Source organism: Chanodichthys erythropterus, chromosome 22 (genome assembly GCF_024489055.1).
Source record: "Chanodichthys erythropterus isolate Z2021 chromosome 22, ASM2448905v1, whole genome shotgun sequence".
Taxonomy (NCBI): Eukaryota; Metazoa; Chordata; class Actinopteri; order Cypriniformes; family Xenocyprididae; genus Chanodichthys; species Chanodichthys erythropterus.
In genome coordinates, this window is record NC_090242.1 from 18,319,886 (window position 1) to 18,335,982 (window position 16,097).

Sequence of the window (16,097 nt, forward strand, 5' to 3'; positions counted from 1 at the left end):
ACCAGCTTCACCAAACAATATATTTTGGGATAGCTACTTTTTGCTACTGTCTACCAGTTACATAAACACCAAATCAGCAGTTTGTGTGTGAAAGAAAAGCTCAGTTTCACAACCTGAGCTGCCTTGATGCCTACTGCTTATGTAGCTGAATTTGAGGTGACACCCTAAAGGCCCTGATATACTCACTGCCTATTTCGGGGCATCATTAAATATGCACTGATTCATGCTGCTGGCCCTTTAATTGCTCGCGCTCTCCGCCCCCCCAGAGCTCTCGACTCTGTCGTTGAATAAACAAAGTTCACACAGCTGATTTAACCCTCAAAATTGATCTTTACAAAGTGTTCGTCATGCAGCATGTCTAATCGCGTAAGTATGGTATTTATTTGGATGTTTACATTTGATTCTGAATGAGTTTGATAGTGCTCCGTGGCTAACGGCTAATGCTACACTGTTGGAGAGATTTATAAAGAATGAAGTTGTGTTTATGCATTATACAGACTGCAAGTGTTTAAAAATGAAAATAGCAACGGCTCTTGTCTCTGTGAATACAGTAAGAAACTATGGTAACTTTAACCACATTTAACAGTACATTAGCAACATGCTAATGAAACATTTAGAAAGACAATTTACAAATATCACTAAAAATTTCATGTTATCATGGATCATGTCAGTTATTATCGCTCCATCTGCCATTTTTTGCTATTGTCCTTGCTTGCTTACCTAGTCTGATGATTCAGCTGTGCAGAGATCCAGACGTTTTGCCCTTGTGTAATGCATTGAACATGGGCTGGAATATGCCAATATTGGGGGCGTACATATTAATGATCCCGACTGTTACGTAACAGTCGGTGTTATGTTGAGATTCGCCTGTTCTTTGAAGGTCTTTTAAACAAGTAAGATTTATATAAGAAGGAGGAAACAATGATGAATGTGCTAATATGGACCAATGGTAGAAAGCAAACCTTTCCTGGAAAGTTTACTCTGGCAAGTTGTTTCGAACTCCTGAAACAAACTCCAAACAAACTTTTGCCCTGATTCTGTTCAAAATGATGTCACAACAGTTTGTTCTTGAATTTTGATTTTGTTTGAACTATATCTAACCTTAACGGTCATTGGTTAAGGTAAAATAACATTTTGAGTAATTTTATTGACACTTTTCACTTTGCCATCTTGGATGTATTTCACTGATTTTTTTCTTTGCAAATCTCCACAAAAAGCCTTAGAATTTGGCAAAAATGTGTTATCTTACAAGACAGCACAATTAAGTTGGATAAACATCCACATCGAGCCTATAATGCTTAAAAATTCTCTTTCCATAGGTAGCTTCCTAGGTTATGGAAAAGAGCACAATAGCGACTTGAATAGAGTCTCTATTTTGTGCGCCAGCGTCCTGGATATATTACCTGGAGTCCTGCTGGGTAATGCTCATGTACAGTTCCCAGGTTGTGTCCTCTTCAATCGCACCATGAGGCACCAGCAAACTCACACCTAGCCAAAGATAAAAGTTAGAAATCCACACACACACAAACAAAACCAAACAATTTATATGATCCGACAGCATGACGGAATGGGTCTTGGATGCTAAACTGGAACAAACAAAGTTCCTCTTTTGGAAACACCCTTAATTTCCCAGAAGCCCTTTCAGTGGGATGAATAGTTCGAAGCAAGCCTAGAATCGTGAAACTGCAGAATATTTTTCTTGTGGGACTCGTGCATGACAACATGTCTTCTTAAAAATCAATTCCAAACCTTCCTTATGAAGGACTGTGTACAACACACATGAGCGCACACCTTGTGAAGTCACAAGGCACCTGTAGAGTTGTTAGAGTCACTATTCGGCTGTAAAGGTCTTAAAGAGGCTGAACGAGAACTCCAGCATGCTTCAACAGATGCACTAGCCTCTAACCTTTCTCACACACTTCTGCCAGCCTGTCAAGACTCTTTACTGCATGTGACAGGATCAGAGGTGGAAAAGAGCAAGGGAGTATAAAGGAGAGAGAGAGAGAGAGAGAGAGAGAGAGAGAGAGAGAGAGAGATGGACCCTAGAGACTCCTAAATCAATGCCGCCCTGCTGGTCTGTCTACCTCTCTGTCAGTTGCCCCCTCTCTCAGCCGCTGGGTGCTGTGTGCACAGCCTCTCTAACACACAGCACAGCCACTGGATATACTGTGTGTGAGAGAGAAAGACAACAAAGAAGAGCTGGAGAGAGAATAAAGAAGAAACTGGTGCATGTACATATTAGCTCGTCTCTCCCTAGACTTACGAAGTAGTCATTTTAGCCATAAACCGGCCAGGATATGAAAACAATCAATTGTCTTATTATTATTATTTTTTATTACTGTTTCAATTTTTGGGCCATTATCAATTTATGGACCATGATGGAAGCAAACATTACTCCAGAATGCTCTAATTTACCCCAAAACTATCCCCAAACTATCCATAATTTCCAATATTCTAAATAAGCATGAGATTTTCTGTTTGCTATGGACTGACACTAGCCTCTTACTGCAGTTTGCGTTTTTTTTCTTCATGTGTGTTTGATTCTCTCTTGCTTCTTCTTTAAAGCTTTAGTTCACCCAAAAATTAGCACCTTTCTGGACCTTGAAAATTTAATCAAAAATATCTTAATTTGTATTCTGAAGATGAATGAAGGTCTCACGGGTATGGAACGACATGAAGGTGAGTAATTAATGACAGAAATTTCATTTTTGGGTGAATTAACCCTTTAATCTTTTAAGGCATGCATTAAACAAAAGTGCAACCACATTTACACACCTGCGTTGGGCACCACCAGTCGTCCTCCTCCCTGCCCGAACACCCCACTTGTCCTGAGCGGCCGTTTGCCAGTTGTCATACTAGAAACCAGCGTTGGCTGAACAGGGGCCAGCTGATTCTTCCCCCTCCCACCTAGCGTGCCCCCTCCACCTCCTATCTCCTGCACCATGCCGCGAGGAAACGTTTGGGAAGGACCTTTTGCATGATATTCCGCCCTCTCTGACACACCGAGGGACACCATGAAGGAGCTGTGAACTTTGACCTTGAGGTCAGGGAGGGGGTCAAAGAGTGCAGGTTCAGGGATGAGCTCCTTCTCCATGGAATCAGGGAAACAGATGGGGCTGGTGTAGGTCCGTGACACGGTCAGGTCTGGCTGCATGGAGGAGTTCATTAACAGAGGGTTTCCTGGAACACAATATTTGGTTGACTAGTAAATGACATGATCATCTGTTTTGTCTGGATCTTTTAAGCTATTCAAATATAAATGAAAACGCAATTCATACATAGAATGACTTGAGCACACATCTTCTGATTAACATGCATGTCTTACAGATTTTAATAACTAAATGCATCATGTGATGGCACACACGATGAAAGAATGTTTAGAAGTTTGACATTTCACTGAGAACTCTTGAAGGACCAGCACCACATCCTCTTGTACCACTGTTTGAAGAATATATCTTCCAGAATCTGGCAGTAAGTTTTGGGAGTTCATTTTTAGTCCATCTCTGCAAGACAGAATTTTCAGGACAGGAGTTTTGAACTCCCAAAACTTACTAAATTCTTCAAACAGTGGTACAAGAGGATGTGGTGCTGGTCCTTCAAGAGTTATTCTCAATTTGTCTGTCTATAAAACCTATAAAAAAAAAAAAAAAAAAACAGTATTTATGTATTTTACTACACTTTGGTATGTGATTCTTAATAAGTGGCGGTCATTTTTTAGGATTCTTTACCTAACCTAAGTCTCTAAGATCCTTACACCTTGCACTTCTGGAGACTCCAAGTAGGATGCAGTTTTGGAAATTGGTGGCGCTGGAGACTAAAGGGTTCCTGATGGTTTCACAGTTAATTCTTCATCTTCATCTGCAGTTAACATCTGTCTTTTCTTCTCCACCTGTTTTTGTCTGACCCTGCTCTCCCAATGAGTATTTCACTGTCCAATGGTCATGCTTTAACTTTGCAATTTCTAATATTGCATTAGTATTGTATCCTTTCTCATGGACATATAATAATTTTTTGACTTTTCAGTCTGTTAAATCTCTTTCTTGGCTCATTTTATCTGTAATCAGAAAATCAACTTGCATAATTATGCATGCACTGTATGTTAAAACATAATACAAAAGTTGTTCAAAAAATTTATAAAAACCAACACGAATACAATAAACGAGATTACAAAAAACATTTCTCCTTTTCATCATCGATATCCTTGGATTGACACAGACACAGCTTGAAACTCATTTGTGTGCATCAAAGACAAATTGCAGTGCTTTTATTGGATTAGATAATACCTAGATGATCTAGACCCAGTTGTAAAGTGTATAGCAGATCTATACACATAAAATTGCGGTTTATGTTGCAGAATCTGAGCCTGCAGAATTCAACTGAAAGCTCTACATGTTTCCAAGGAATTTAAACACCATCATTCAAAAAAATGTTTACATTCCTGGGGTTTGCATGTTTGTTTATTAAATAATTTAATATTTAGTAGACATTAAATATTTATTGCAACTTAAATAATTTAATAATGATTTTAGTAACCAATACGGACATAGTACTCTCAGCATCTTTTAACAGATTTAAAACTATTTTGCAGAATTCCATGGACTTTGAAGTAACATAAAAATGTCATTATTGTGAATAATTTCCTTATTGTTAGCTGCAAGTCTAATACATGAATGTGTCCATGATTGGCTCAAGATTAAAAAAATAAATATTAGTGATATTAAAAAATACTTATATATATATATACACACACACACAAACACACAACAGTTCTTTCTGGTTCTCAAATCTGATCACTCCTACCTTTTCACTGTTTGTGGCTGTTGAGGCCCGAGCAAATCCACCATATTTATTTATTTATTTTTTTAAAATGCTACACTTGTTGCGTTGTGTTTATTTCCTGTTGACATTTATAATGGTTATTGTTGTTAATTTAAACATTGTTGTTCAATAAATATTATTTTATATAAATAATATGTTGTATTTTCTATTGAGAAAGAATCCATTAGTGCGTAATATAGATTGAGTGAAAGTTACATTAATACACCATTAGATGGTGGCAAACTTTACGTGCGAATGTGACAGTCGGTCGCAAGAGACTTTTAAATTGAAAGGGACTTTTGTAAACAAAGAACGTTGTTTTAGCTCTCTCAACTGTAAAAAGGACAAATAAAAAGATCACTTTCCTCAGCGGACATTCAAATGAATTTTTATAATAGATATAATACTATAGACATTGACCAGAAAAATGAATGTTATATTAGACAAAGTTAATGCTTGCTCAGGCGATCTCTCTCTCTCTCTCTCTCTCTCTCAATAATACTGTACAAAATACAAGAAGTTTCAGTGGAGGGACTCAACATTCCTTCATTAATAGTTTTAAAAGTGACGTTTTAGAATTAGTAACAGAGCCTTGGTCAAACTGTGAACTTGAAATTTGAATATGTGGCGGAAGGAAGTAGTACACTCCATTGTTATTTCTTCTTTATTTACACACTTGTGCCGTCAAACTGTTGTATAAACGCAATTTCACACTCCTAGCCATGCGATATGGCTGTATATCAGCACGCTGTGATAACCTATGGCCGAATCACAGCTGTGTAGATATACAACCATATCACACGGCTATGTGTGTGATATTGCTCATATATAAACACACATACAAACACACACAAGACATGGTGTATAAGGAGACAGATGCTTTCAGCGCTTTCCAGATGGTGGGCGGCATCTACCAGCAGGGTCTCACTGGATCATGGTAACCAGCCAAACCTTGATGTGTAGCCCTTACAAAACTCTTAGCGTAAAAATTGAGTCAAAAACATTACTTAAAATGATGAATTATGACGGAACCGAATGTCTCCAGTTTTCAAACTGAACTATCAAGACAAATGCAACAACAATCTTTCGATTATTAGAGCCAGCTGTTACATCAGTGTGAAGTGATCCCACTTGTTTCATTATGAGCTCTGCTGAGAGCTTTGACAGATCACGAAAACGCATCACACTCACACAGACATTCCCTCAATCTGTTTTATTCATCGAAAAGCAATGGCTGAACGAGAGCACTTTCCTAAAAGAGGTGGTGAAAAGAGGTGTGAGAGGGACTCATTTTCTCTTTCACAGATTGGACTGAGGCCCAGGAGGATAGACTGCAGCTTGCACTTGAAACCTCTCCTTTGGCAGATCTATTCAAAATCTAAATGTGTGCGAGTTGTCACGCAAGGCTAAAGGTTCCGATCTCCATGACAACAGTTGTCTTGCTTGATATGAGTGCCTATCAAAGCCGTTCGCTGCTGTACGTGTATTGGCAGTGCTGTCAAATATCTGTCGCCTAGGCAACATGGTTATTGCAACGATATATATCCACAGTTTTGTGGAGTCGTAAATGCGTGAGCAAATGAGTTAAGATTTCCATAGTGATAAGATTTCTAGGCAAATATTTTAGATGTATTTAAAGAGAACTGCATCAGCTAGCACATTTCAGTTCATTAGATCAAACTATCCATTCATCCAATCATCCATCATTATTGCTTTTCAGCAAATCAAATATGACTACTGTTATGTCACCTTATTAATATTCATGAGCCAGCCTGATATGGTTTATAATGTATCTTTCCCCACTTTTTGGATCGTTCTTGCTCATACTGCATCCATCTATCCTTTTTTTTCCATTTATCCATCCATCATTTCATTGATGTTTTTAAGCATTTGACGGGTACACTGTGGCATCTATCACCTCACTGTGTTGAGCTCCTCAACGAGCACTTTGAAACTTCCTGTCGAGACATCTGGTGATACGCGTGCGTGTTTGTGTGTCTGTAGTGATGGTGGTGTTTAGTGGGCCGAGGAGAGTGATAGCACTGCGAGCAGGCCCTATTACTGAACAGACAAGCAAGAGAGAACTAGTGCTCTGCTCTCTGCGCCCCTCCATCAACATCAATCTCTTTTTCTGGGGGCATTAGATGGGCCAAAGGAGCGGAGAAGAGAGACATGGAGAGTAAATCAACTAACACCCTCTAGCTCTGGTTTAGACACAAGGAGGCAAGAAACAAAGTAAAGTGAGAAAATGTTCTACAAGAAGTTTGTAGAAGGGAAAAGTCATCTTTTTGGCATGGTATCTTTTTTCTTCTAGTTAAACAATAGGAAAACATTGGGTACAAAATAAGGCCTGAAAATGTTAAAAATGAATTATTTTAGTAAATGGTCAGTGAAATGAGGTGCATAAAGGGATAGTTCATCATGTAACAAGTAAAAAGACAGTAATAAAATAAGAAAAAAAAAAGAATAAAGAGAGATATGAAATAAACACTAAGTTTTTCAATGTGAAAATTAAAAACAGATTGATCCAATATACTGTTACACAACTTGCATTATCTTTCTCAACTAACAAAGTTCCATAACATAAACATTTTGACACAAGTGTGTGTGTATTTGACAGTTTAAGCTCAGTAAGCCACTCATTTTGGTACTTGTGACTCACAAGCTGCAAGAGACTGAGAGGTGTCATAGGTGTGCTCCACTAATATATAGATAGTGGTGCGCATGCTTTTGGTATAGAACACACAGCTGACATTATTGCCTGTGCTGCTGGCAACAAAATGGAATGGCTCGGAAGCCGCGCACTGGCGATTGACGCTAGAGGATCCGGTCTTCAGTGTCCTTGTTAGTGTGCCTACTTCCCATGCCAGAAACTCTGGTTCGAATCCTGTTCGGAGCAGTGCAAATAGAACCATGCTGTGACCCAGATGGAAGTGAGGTTTCGGGAGGTCAGTGTAACGGAGGATAACTAGTAAGAGCTGTTTGAATAAACCTCATGCCCCGGGCCTCAAAAGGCATGCTAGAGACTGTGGTCTTTAGTGTCCTTGTTATCGTGCCCGCCTCCCATGCCAGAGACACTGAGTCGAATCCATCTCGGAGTGGGCTAAGTAGGACCGTTTATATTTGATGCCGTGACCCGGATGGGAGTAAGGTTTAGGGGGGTGAGTGTAACGAAGGCCAGCTAGTAAGAGCTGTGCTCGTAAAACTTACTCCCCTGGCCTCAAGAGGCACACTGGTGACTGACACTAGATGACGCGGTCTTTAGCATTCCTTGTTAGTGTGCCCACCTCCCATGCTGGAAACTCTGACTCGAATCCTGTTTGGAGCAGTGTGAATAGATCCGGAGTGGTTACATTGGTGCTGTGACCCAGATGGGAGTGAGATTTTGGGAGGTCAGTGTAACGGAGGCCAGCTTGTAAGAGCTTTTTGAATAAACCTCACACCCCTGGCCTCAAAAGAATTGCTAGAGACTGTGCTTTTTATTGTCCTTGTTAGCGGGCCTGCCTCCCATGCCAGTGACACTGATTCAAATCCATTTCGGAGTGGTTCAAATAGGACCGGTTATATTTAGTGCCGTGACCCGGATGGGAGTAAGGTTTAGGGAGGTGAGTGTAACGAAGGCCAGCTAGACTGACGATAGAGGATGCGGTCTTTAGCGTCCTTGTTAGAGCGCCCACCTCCCATGCTGAAAACTCTGGCTCGAATCCTGTTCGGAGCGGTATGAGTAGATCCGGAGTGGTTACATTGGTGCTGTGACCCAGATGGAACTGAGGTTTCGGGAGGTCAGTGTAACGGAGGCTAACTAGTAAGAGCTGTTTGAATAAACCTCACGCCCCGACCTCAATAGGCATGCTAGAGACTGTGGTCTTTAGTGTCCTTGCTAGTGTGCACGCCTCCCATGCTGGGGACGGCGGTTTGAATCCCTCTCAGATTGGGTCGAGTAGGAAGTAAATTATATGACCATATAACACTTTCATCACAGAAGTCTCTCTTTCTCTCCCAGTCTCTCTAATGCTCCCACTTTCCCAGACACCTCCTGCACTAATGGAAGTTCTATAGCCATGGGAGAGAAAAGAAGAAAAAATACTACTGGGGTAAGAAAAATGAATGTAATTCAAAACTTTAACATTTGAATGGAGTTTGCGGGTTAAACAGTTCAAGCTGAATTAACTGTAGGAAAATGTGGAGAAAATAGAAAGAAGTAATCAGTTTTTTCATAGTTCTAACATGCAAACACTGTAATTATGTCATGAGTCATACATACACTTGGGTCAATTTGACGCTGTTGTTTTCGCTCACCTTGCCTGGCACTTTTGAAGCTGAAGGACTGAAATCCTCCGGTCAGTGCAGACGAGTCAATGACATCAACACCATACTCGCTCTGATTCCGCCTGTACAGTGTTACAGCGATGATCAGCACGACAACGGTAACTACGCCGGCAGCCAGACCGGAGTAGAGCGCCACATCGTTATTGCTCTCCATTTCAGCTAGAAGAAGAGAAAATGATTTTGAAGAGAAATACAAAATGACAAATCAATGACTGTAGTTCTTTGAAAATGATTATATAAAGGTATTTGTTTATTTGCTCCATCAAATAGCTCAGGGATCTCATTTTGATGTACACAGATATGACTCCGCCACAAAACACAGGAAATAAATTACATAACCACAAACACTTTCATCATAGAAGTCTCTCTTTCCCTCTCAGTCTCTCTAATGGTCCCGCTTTCCCAGACACCTCCAGCACTAATGAAAGTTCTCTAGCGATGGGCGATTACAATCAGCCCTCAACCGCACACCTGACTCTCAACACGAACACACGCAGCGAATCTGGCAAAGCAAAAACCGCAAACCTTCCACAGGGATTTCGTGACAACGCTGCTCATTATATGATCTCATCTGTAGTGATTAGGCCCTATCTGTCGACTTCTTCGCGCAAACAATTCAACCAGGACTCAATGAACAACAGACAGAACAAAGAAAACCTAGCATGTCGTTCCTAAGCATTCAAAAGCCCCCAGACGGGTAGGGAACAACAGACAAAGCCTGCGGCTATGAAAACACTAGCCAGAAACATGTGGAGCTGCACTAACAGCAAACAGAGCAGGTTAATTGGGAGCTCTGGAAAAGTTTGGCAGGCTAATGAATCTCTTTTGCACTTGTGTTTGTGTATTTGCTCACTTTTGCTGCCTTTTCTTTTCGTTTTCCCTCTCCTTTGCTCTGTAACCCGCTTCGTTCTCTTCTCTTTGACTTCAGATTGGAGTTCAGATAAGGCTTCAAAATGCCCAAAAACTACTGGAGGAGCAGAATTTTCTTTTCTGCACTGAAACAGGAAGTGTGGACGGGGCATACTAACCAAATCAGCATATTAGAATGATTTCTGAAGGATCATGTGAAACTGATGACTAGAGTAATGGCAGCTAAAAATTCAGTTTTGCCATTACAAGAATAAATTACATCTCATAAAATATATTAAAATAGAAAACAGTTACTGTCAATAGCAATCATTTTCTGTGGTGAAAATCTAGATTTTAATGTTGTTTATATGTCTATGTGGTGTTTTTACACCATTGTCGAGTATTTTCTCTTTAAACCTGCAGTGATATAAAGACAGTTTGAAAAACATTTTTTCTGACATCACAAACTACCTTGTAACCAATCACTTCAACCTCCCGGCAGGCTTTAACATATCATTAACTATGACCGATCTGAAGCAGGTGAGTCTCAAGAGAAGGTTATCCCAGTATATTTTTCTGTTGATATGAAAAATCAGGTAGATTTAGCAATATAGCAGGTGTATAAGTGTATAATGTACATTACGATTATTATCATCATGATGAACTATATGCCTTTCTCCACTGACGCTGATACTGATTTTTAGAAGTCAGCTGTCTGACTCGCGATCGGGAACACGTTTGTGTAACGTTAGCAATGCAATATTAGCTGTTTGCTATCGTTATGTGTCCGACGTTGTAAGAAACGATACCACTGTGCAGCGTTTACCTCAGTAAGTTGACCGAGTGGATCTCTGAGCTTGTGCGAGTGAGTGGAGGTGGGGCTAATTAGCATATTCATAGATCCTCGTATACTAAATGAGGCAGGGGTGTAGTTACATACAGCTATTTTAAGGCATTAAGAATATTTTTCACAAAATATGTAAATTTTGCTGATCAACGTTGAGTGTTAATAGATAAAATTATTGACTACAGGGGGACTTTAATTGTACGAACAAAAAACTTTTAAATGGTATAGGTTAAGTAACAGGTTAAGTTTACCGAGTTGTGTCTGGCTATGTTATAATCATGATGGGGACACTGACATTCCTCAGGCGAAAACCTGTCAAAGACGTTTAATCTTTGTGGTGTGTCATTGTCGTTAATGTGGCACCATTTCATTGAGTCAACACTCTGAAAGCGGTCTTTAAAATGTCATCGACTTAACTGGTTTTCCAGGTTGTTTCAAATGGCGTGCTGGATGATTCATTGGAAACCTAATTGACAGGGCATCAACCCAATGTTGAACAATATGAGTGTGGAAATGAGCTTATGTAAAGGTTGCAATAAGGTTGTTTGTCAAGCGTGACTCAGAATGATGATAACAGTAAAATGGGTTAATTATATGACACCACGAACAGAATGGCAATATTAAGATGGATGACTGTGATGCAATGTGACGTTATTACATCATGCTTCATATGTCTATGAGCATATTCAAAAGTAATGCAATGCAATGCATATGAATGAATTTCTGAAACTGAAGAAACAGAAAGAAAAGAAACAGATGAAAGGTGAAGCGGTGGTGACTCACCTTGTGGAACCTTCACATCATGGAGCAGCTTCCTGTCTGCAGAAACAGACACGCATAACATACTATGAGACAAGTTTCAGATGTTTATGCACACACAGAATCCATTGGAGATATAAAAAGCCCATTTGGTGTGACAACGCATGAGCTGATAAAGTTGCGCTCTTGCAGAAAGCCAGAAGAAACCTCTGAAATCCTTCTAGTTCTTTCAAAAATGAATTTTAAGAATTATGTAGGAGGTAAATAACAGACGGCACTGAATCAAAATGTCTAAACACAGATTTACATATGTATGATGGTCAATGACAGGCATGTAATCTGGAATCACTGTCAAATCTTTTACACAAAATTACCACGTTCACATAGAAAGAAGGTTACGGATGCATTAGTGTGCGTGGTTGTGTGTGTCCGTATTAGATGTAGGAAATTGGTCTCTGATAGGGATGTCTATCACCGTTGGGCTTTAGACTCATCTGCAGAGGATGGCGAGGTGTACACCCTCCTCCCTTAGGGGATGGAGGCAGGAAAGATTGATTAAAGAACTGTCAGGATGATGAGCGAGGAGGATTAAAACAGAAGATTTCTGCCTCTCCCAAGGAATTACAAAACGGCCTGTCAAGTGCTGCTCGTCTGAGGGTTTGACTGACTGGTTTCATTCAGACGCTGACAGCCTTCCACAGAGCACTTGTCTCCACTGATCTAAACAAAAGTGAGATGATTTTTTACTGCTCTATGTTGTGTTGCACTGAGGAAGTTGGATGAGCTGTATAACAGAATATCAGAAGCATATTGAGCCTCTTTTTACGCATTTTACCACCACACACAGCGTCATGTAATGTACAAAGCATTACACCATCTTTTCATTACTGTCGTTCACACTGTCTTTTTATCTATCTATCTATCTATCTATCTATCTATCTATCTATCTATCTATCTATCTATCTATCTATCTATCTATCTATCTATCTATCTATCTATCTATCTATCTATCTATCTATCTATCTATCTATCTATCTATCTATCTATCTATCTATCTATCTACCTACCTACCTACCTACCTACCTGGTGAATATATATGGGTTATTATCATTTACTAAAATTAAAATAAAGCTGAAATAAAATAAAATATGAATTATACAACATTAGAATTAATTATATGAACATTAGAAATGTTGCCATGGCAAAAAACGAAAATAAGCTGAATCGATTGGATAGAGATCTGGGGAATTTGGAGGCCAAGTCAACACCTCAAACTCGTGCTCCTCAAACCATTCCTGAACCATTTTTGCTTTGTGGCAGGGAGCATTATCTTGCAGGAAGAGGCCACAGCCACCAGGGAATACCATTTTCATGAAAGGGTGTACATGGTCTGCAACAACGTGTCAAAGTAAAATCCACATTGATGGCAGGACCCAAGGTTTCCCAGCAGAACATTGCCCAAAGCGGAGGTCGGCAACCCGCGGCTCTTTAGCGCCCCCCTAGTGGCTCCCTGGAGCTTTTTCAAAAATGTATGAAAATAGAAAAAATATTTTTTGTTTTATATGGTTTCTGTAGGAGGACAAACATTCTTAACGTTTTCCAATGCTGTAAAAATGTGTATAATAAATATTAAATTTCAACATTTCTGTCAACAAAGATTTGCGCCATAGCCTGCGACACACTTTTCAGCGCGGTAAGGGTATGCATCAACGTCACTTTCCCGCTGAAAGCGCGCTCCCTCAGCTGGACTGAGTGGCAAAAGAACCTGCTGCGTGACTGGATTTAATAGGGGAAATTGAGAAAACGCGAGTAAAACAAACTAATTACACTAAAGGTTGGGCTCAAAAGTGTTTCTTACAACTTGTCAAATAAACCTAATCCATGGATATTGACATGCAGCCAGGAGTCGTGTTTCCTGACATTTATATGTGCCTGATTTCGACGCCGGGGAAATACATAAAGCAAATCTGCCTGTGTAGTTATATAACTACAATACAGGTAGGTTTAAATCCGCGTAATCACTTATATCAATGTTATATCATCATATTGTCCAGCCCTAAAACATATAGTTTTATAGTATAGTTTTTGTCAGTGTTTATTTTAAAACACACAATTATGCAGAATATAAGATGCAAAATATTTAATTGATGATTTGTCAACTGAATATATAACAATACAATATATATGGAATTATTTGACCTCAAAATCCAACAATATGACACAAAATGATAAATGCAAATCCATGTTTCTCTGCTGGAGTTCAGCTGTATCTGTGTATTACACCGATCCATTTGCTTCTTTTTTCTGTAGCTTTCAGCAGTTTTTAAATATACATCTCGGGAATACCTCATTATGTATTTGTAGCTTACTTAGTCGTTTTGATAGTAGGCTAATATAGCTAATATACACTTACAGCCTGTGTTGCCTTCATATAAGGCTTATATAAGGCTTTTAATTTTTTGCGGCTCCAGACAGATTTGTTTTTTTGGTCCAATATGGCTCTTTGAACATTTTGGGTTGCCGACCCCTGGCCCAAAGCATAGCACTGCCTCCGCCGGCTTGCCTTCTTCCCATAGTGCATCCTGGTGCCATGTGTTCCCCAGGTAAGTGCCGTACACGCACCCGGCCAACCAAGTGATGTAAAAGAAAACATGATTCATCAGACCAGGCCACCTTCTTCCATTGCTCTTTGGTCCTGTTCTGATGCTCACGTGCCCACTTTTGGCGCATTCGGTGGTGGACAGGGGTCAGCATGGGCACCCTGACTGGTCTGCGGCTATGCAGCCCCATACGCATCAAACTGCGATGCACTGTGTATTCTAACACCTTTCTATCAGAACCAGCATTAACTTCTTGAGCAATTAGAGTTACAGTAGCCCGTCTGTTTCGATCGGACCACACAGGCCAACCTTCGCTCCCCACGTGCATCAATGAGCCTTGGCCGCCCATGACCCTGTCGCCGGTTCACCACTGTTCCTTCTTTGGGCCACTTTTGATAGATACTGACCACTGGAGATCAGGAACAGCCCACAAGAGCTGCAGTTTTGGAGATGCTCTGACCCAGTCGTCTAGCTATCACAATTTAGTCCTTGTCAAACTCAAATCCTCACGCTTGCCCATTTTTCCTGCTTCTGACACATCAATTTTGAGAACAGAATGTTCACTTGCTGCCATATATATCTCACCCACTAACAGGTGCTGTGATGAAGAGATAATCAGTGTTATTCACTTCACCTGTCAGTGGTCATAATGTTATGCCCGATGTGTGTGTGTATATATAAGCGGTCCATATAAGCTCTGAATGCTCTGCATACCTAAGCCATTCGTGGACAATTAATGTTAACATTTTAAATTACTATTAAATTCCTAGTTTGAGGTGAACCATAAAGCCTACAGGATTGGTAATGCATATGTAACTGTCCGTAAATTATTTATTTGCCAAACGACGGTAATTTTCCTAAAATCTGCTAGTTACGGAGACTTCCGGGTAAGCTGATCTACAGCAGCGTTTGCGCCTTTGCGCTTTTGTTATGGAACGTCATCATTGTCCCGCATTCTTATAAGTTTGCGGGCCTATGGCGGATTTCATGGCAGGATAAGCTGTAATCAAATCGCTCACCCAAGAGGAAAAATTAGTGGCGATGATAGTAATAATGATTCTGATGATAGCAACAATGATGATTTACCCACCTTGAATGCAGAGGTCTCCAGTGCAGTTGTCCGTGTCTAGGGCAGCTCCATCACACAGCCTGCCACCATGTTTTGGCTCTGGGTCTGTACACTCCCTTGTGCGTTGCCTCTCACATTCAGAACTACACACAGACCACAGAGTCCACTCGGCCCAGCCACCGTCCACTGTCACAACACACACACAAAAAGATACAGAGCACAAAAAAAAAAAAAAAAAAGTTTAACATGTTTTTAGTTTGCAACTAAAAAACTGGAATTCAGACTTCCTCTCAGAACAATCTTATGCATCTGAAACAAACTTTCTCTCAGAATGGTCACTCATTTTGTTCCTCTTTCTGCAGGTGGTGTTCCTATAATTCCAGGATTTTCTCTCTCAAGGTTTGTCTCTGACAAACGCAAAAGACAATTTACTTTTGTCTTGTTCCATCAGGCTTCCCCCTTTACCCTAACGACTCCATGGGCTGCTGGTGTTTCCTCTGCGGCTAATCTAAATGCAAATGCTGTGCTTGTGTGTCTGTTGAGTGGGGTACTGGGATTGATCTGGGCTGGAGAGCGAGATTGCAGAGCGACTGGTGCCCTCCTCAGATAACTTTTCCCTCAACATGACTAGTGTTTCCGATGTGACTGGTGCTTCCAATGAAACCATAAATTTAGTCAGCGTAAGAGCTCTCGAGGACCAGGCGACTGATAACTCTCTTCTTCTGCACCTTTCTTTCACTCCAACAGGTTTCACTTTTTCTGTCCCCCTGCCTTTCTCCTTTCATATGTCTTTCTTGATTCCCTAAACTTCTTTGACTTCTTGGAA

At 40.3% G+C, this 16,097-nt stretch overlaps 1 protein-coding gene across 1 annotated transcript in view; it reads right to left on the reverse strand.

Annotated features, from left to right (window-relative positions):
- Positions 1-16,097, reverse strand: part of unc5da (unc-5 netrin receptor Da) — a 249,931-nt gene that overhangs the window by 24,608 nt on the left and 209,226 nt on the right. The window contains exons 7-11 of the mRNA XM_067375867.1: positions 15,293-15,457; positions 11,627-11,662; positions 9,118-9,306; positions 2,776-3,180; positions 1,404-1,488 (exon numbers count right to left, since the gene is read on the reverse strand). Of these exons, the coding sequence (XP_067231968.1) occupies positions 1,404-1,488; positions 2,776-3,180; positions 9,118-9,306; positions 11,627-11,662; positions 15,293-15,457 (880 nt within the window). The remainder of the gene's footprint in view (positions 1-1,403; positions 1,489-2,775; positions 3,181-9,117; positions 9,307-11,626; positions 11,663-15,292; positions 15,458-16,097) is intronic.